At 39.2% G+C, this 3,743-nt stretch overlaps 1 protein-coding gene across 1 annotated transcript in view; it reads right to left on the bottom strand.

Annotated features, from left to right (window-relative positions):
• The window catches only part of LOC122342820 (kinesin-like protein KIF14), a 21,379-nt gene that overhangs the window by 4,263 nt on the left and 13,373 nt on the right, over positions 1–3,743 (bottom strand). The window contains exons 8-15 of the mRNA XM_043236953.1: positions 3,524–3,587; positions 3,196–3,380; positions 2,571–2,673; positions 2,337–2,491; positions 2,078–2,225; positions 1,859–2,011; positions 462–594; positions 278–371 (exon numbers count right to left, since the gene is read on the bottom strand). Coding sequence (XP_043092888.1) covers positions 278–371; positions 462–594; positions 1,859–2,011; positions 2,078–2,225; positions 2,337–2,491; positions 2,571–2,673; positions 3,196–3,380; positions 3,524–3,587 — 1,035 coding nt within the window. The remainder of the gene's footprint in view (positions 1–277; positions 372–461; positions 595–1,858; positions 2,012–2,077; positions 2,226–2,336; positions 2,492–2,570; positions 2,674–3,195; positions 3,381–3,523; positions 3,588–3,743) is intronic.

Raw genomic sequence — 3,743 nt, 5'->3', positions numbered from 1 at the left:
TCGTCGGTCATCCGACGTGACGTCTCCGTTCCCTTCTTCAGGGAACGAGGGTTACATACGTAACCGAGACGTTCTCATTCACACCCAAGTTTACAATAAACATCTGTAAAAGTCGGTTAATTATGTCTGTGAAGGTAAACAGCTGAGAAATAAATCTCACTTTTATATTAGCTCTGCGTGGCAGAGCTATTTTAATGCCATCATAAGCTGTAGCAGTGTTGCTCCTGGATCAACATCTTCGTTTAATTAAATCCATTGCTCCACTAAATAGCCGTACCTGCTGAAGACTGTGTGTTTTCGGAGTTTGGCACCGATTTTGTTGGCTTCTTCGATCATCAAAGACAGCTTCAAGGCATCCCACTGCGGGCAGGCTGCAAACATCGAACAAAGGTACGGTGAATAACACGCAGTTGAGAACATCGCCGGTGGAAAAGCCAGTGTCTTTTCAATTTGAAGTGTACCCGTTTTGGGGGTCTGGGTCATTTTAAGAGCACGTTTTTTCTCAATCTGAGCAAGATCTTCAGCAATCTTCCTCTTCTCTGCTTCGAGAGCCTCTACAATCTTAGCGTGCCGGATATCGTGATCAGCCAATGCCTATAGAAAAAAATAAATAGCTTTAATTAAAATTCACGAATTAAAAGATTAAGCAGCCATCTTCTACATAATCTCTAAAATAATCAAAGTAAAAATGAACTAAAGTAGTGCTTGCAAAATTAGCTATATATAATAATTGTTTTCAGTTAAAAATTATTAAAACGTCATTAACGCAGGGGAGGAGCTTATAACTGATATTTCTGTCTGTTTTTTTTCTTGACAAGAAGTGCGTTTATTCAGTCGCAGAACGTCTTTAAAAATCACATCAAACGGAGACGTTTCAGTACGAGGGGCTGTATAGGCCAGAATTATTGAGAGACCTCTTCCGTACACTAGCGAAACAAAAAACATTGATTAACCTCACTGAAATTCATTCATTCAATCGCATAACTAGCGGTGCTTGCCGTGCCAATGCTGTGCTTGCTGCTGTGATGTTTGTTCATCAAGAGTAAAAGAAAAAAAACGAGGGAATCAATAACTAAGTATTTACCCGTATTTAGTTTAAAATGCTGAAGGGGCACAAGTAGCCTAGCTAAATAAATCATGTATTATAATGTGTTTATTTAAAAATTGATTTACGTTTTTTTTAAGTCTAATAAATGCCAAAATTCTTAATTATAACGTAATGTTTAATGGTTATAGTCAATGGTTAAATATTAGAGGAAAATCAGCATTACTTAGCAGCAGTGATACTGGCTGTAAAAAGATGCCAGTACACAAATATTAAAAATATGTTGTTTGTACATTAATTTGAAGATTGAAGATTTAAAACTTTAATTTAATTTAAGGTGCGATTAATTTTTAGAAAAATGTGCAATCATTTTTTTGTTTGTTTTTTTTTTTTTTATCAAATCGACAGCGCTACATAATAGAATTAAAACAATATAATTATAACTAAAGTAATACATAAAAACATGAATAAAACACTAACTATAAAGTAACAATATAAAGTAAATAGACTAAACCATCTTAAATAACTAACTGAACAAATAAACAAAAATATCAAAATATTCAGAATACCTTAACTCTAAAATCAACTAAATATCTAAATAATAATCTAAATAGGTAATGTACACATACATATTTATTTATTTATTTATTTATGTGTGACATTTTTGAACCACTAAGAACCACGGATTCAGTTAAAAATCGAGTTACTGTTCTCTACTGAATTTTTTCTTTTTTGCGTTTTAACTAACCCTTTAAGAAAGAAGAGCATCAATTTGTATTTTTAGATTTAGCTCTTTTTTTGGTCTTTCTGTACCTGTCTAGTAGCCTGGGCCTCCATCTGCAGACGTCTCTTATGAGTGGTGACTTCCTGCTCCAGCAGGCTCTTTGCGGTCCGCAGGTGCTCTATCTGGCTGACGACCCTCTTTTTATCCAGCTCCTGCTCTCTCTTGCGTTCGCTCTCCTCCTCCTGAGCAAGAATTTGATTAGCTGTAGTCGCGCACTCTTCACACAGAGCTGTCTGCTAACAGCTTACCAGCTCTCGCTCCAGAGCTTTGATCCTCTCCTCGTACTGACTCTTCTGCTCGCTCAGCTCTTTCTGCGCCATCTCTTTTGCCACCTGAATGCCCTGCATCATCTCCTCTTTGGCCTTCAACCGAGCCGCCTCGATCTCCGCTTCGAGCCTGAGAAGAAAAGTTAAGAATGGGCCGCTCAGCGTGTTTTGGCCTTCTTTGTTAACATTAGATTAATGGTGCGCGATTTCGGTACGAGTTGCTGTAGAGGCTTGTACTCACTGTGCTCTCTGAGCCGACAGAAGCTCGTTTTTAGCGAACTCAAAGTCCTTCTGACCATCTCCACTGCTCCAGCAGGACGAGCGCTTTCCGCTCTGAACCTCAGCCGGGTGGTTGAACCGAAAGTAGTGATCCCCTCCAAGAATCACACGGTCTCCCTGGAATAAAAAGAGTAAACCGATTGATGATTGACGTGGAGGTAGAGAAGTCACAACCAGAGCCGAGGCAGGAACTCACGTGATGGAGAACGGTGCACTCAGACACAAGATGTCCGTTCACAAAGGTCTTGGCGTTTGGCATCGGTTTGATGCTGACGGTACCTTTCACACTGGAGATGACACTGAAAACGCAGTTAAAACAACCTTTACTTTATTGGATCCTTTACTGATCGATATTAGATATTTAACTTTCTTCAAGATCTGAAATGCTTCAAATTGATATTCTGTTTTCATACTGTAGATTACAATGTGATATACTTATAATTTACTCTTTGTGTGTGTGTAATATATATATATATATACACACACACACACACACACATATATACATATAGTCATTTTAGTACAGGGACAGTTCTTTCTTTCTTCTGAAAGTTACGCCTTTTCAAAACGAAAACTTTCTTTCTTCTGTTGAACACAAAAGAGGACATTTTGAAGAAGGTTGGTTACCAAACAGGTCAGGGTAACCATGGCTACCAACATCATCTTTTGCGTCCAACAAAAGAAAGAAACTCGTGCAGAGATTGGAAACAACAACATGAGGGTGAGTATATAACGACAGTTTATGGCCGAACCGTTCTTTTAAACGTACGAGTCGAATCATTTTAAGAGGTGAATGATAGAGTGGTAGGAGAGCGTCTCACCAGTGCTGATCGGCGATGAGAGCTCCAGACAGCTGGATGTCGTGGGCCGACTCAGACTTGAGCTTGCCGACCTTGGTCTCGCCCTCTTTAATCATGTACAGCAGCATCTCTGACAGCTGCGGGTCCTCATTCAGGTTCACAAGGTTAGGCAGACGATTATCCACTTTAAAGGTGACGCCGGCGCGCTGAACGAGGTTCGGCGGATAAACAGACGGACAAAGTGAAGAAGAAAGAGGAAGGAAATGACCATGAAAGCCATTTGAAAAGCCCATCGATCCATCACACACTGAAGTCTGAACGGTATTTGTAAGCGTGGGGCAATCATTACCTGCAGCTCTTTGGTTTCCTCCCGCTTCCTCCTCTCTGCCTCTTCCAGCCTTTCTTTCCAAGTTCTGCACATATTGAATGACACAAAAACCTTGATATGTGCATAATTTGTGTAAAGCTTTTAATACAATAGCTGCAAGTATTTGACAAGTGTTCTATATCACATTCAAAAACAAGTTTTTGTTAATATGTGTGTGTGCGTATTTTGTGTAATATATATA

This window comes from Puntigrus tetrazona, chromosome 4, assembly GCF_018831695.1.
Source record: "Puntigrus tetrazona isolate hp1 chromosome 4, ASM1883169v1, whole genome shotgun sequence".
Classification (NCBI taxonomy): domain Eukaryota; kingdom Metazoa; phylum Chordata; class Actinopteri; order Cypriniformes; family Cyprinidae; genus Puntigrus; species Puntigrus tetrazona.
This window is presented reverse-complemented; position numbering and strand designations above follow the sequence as displayed.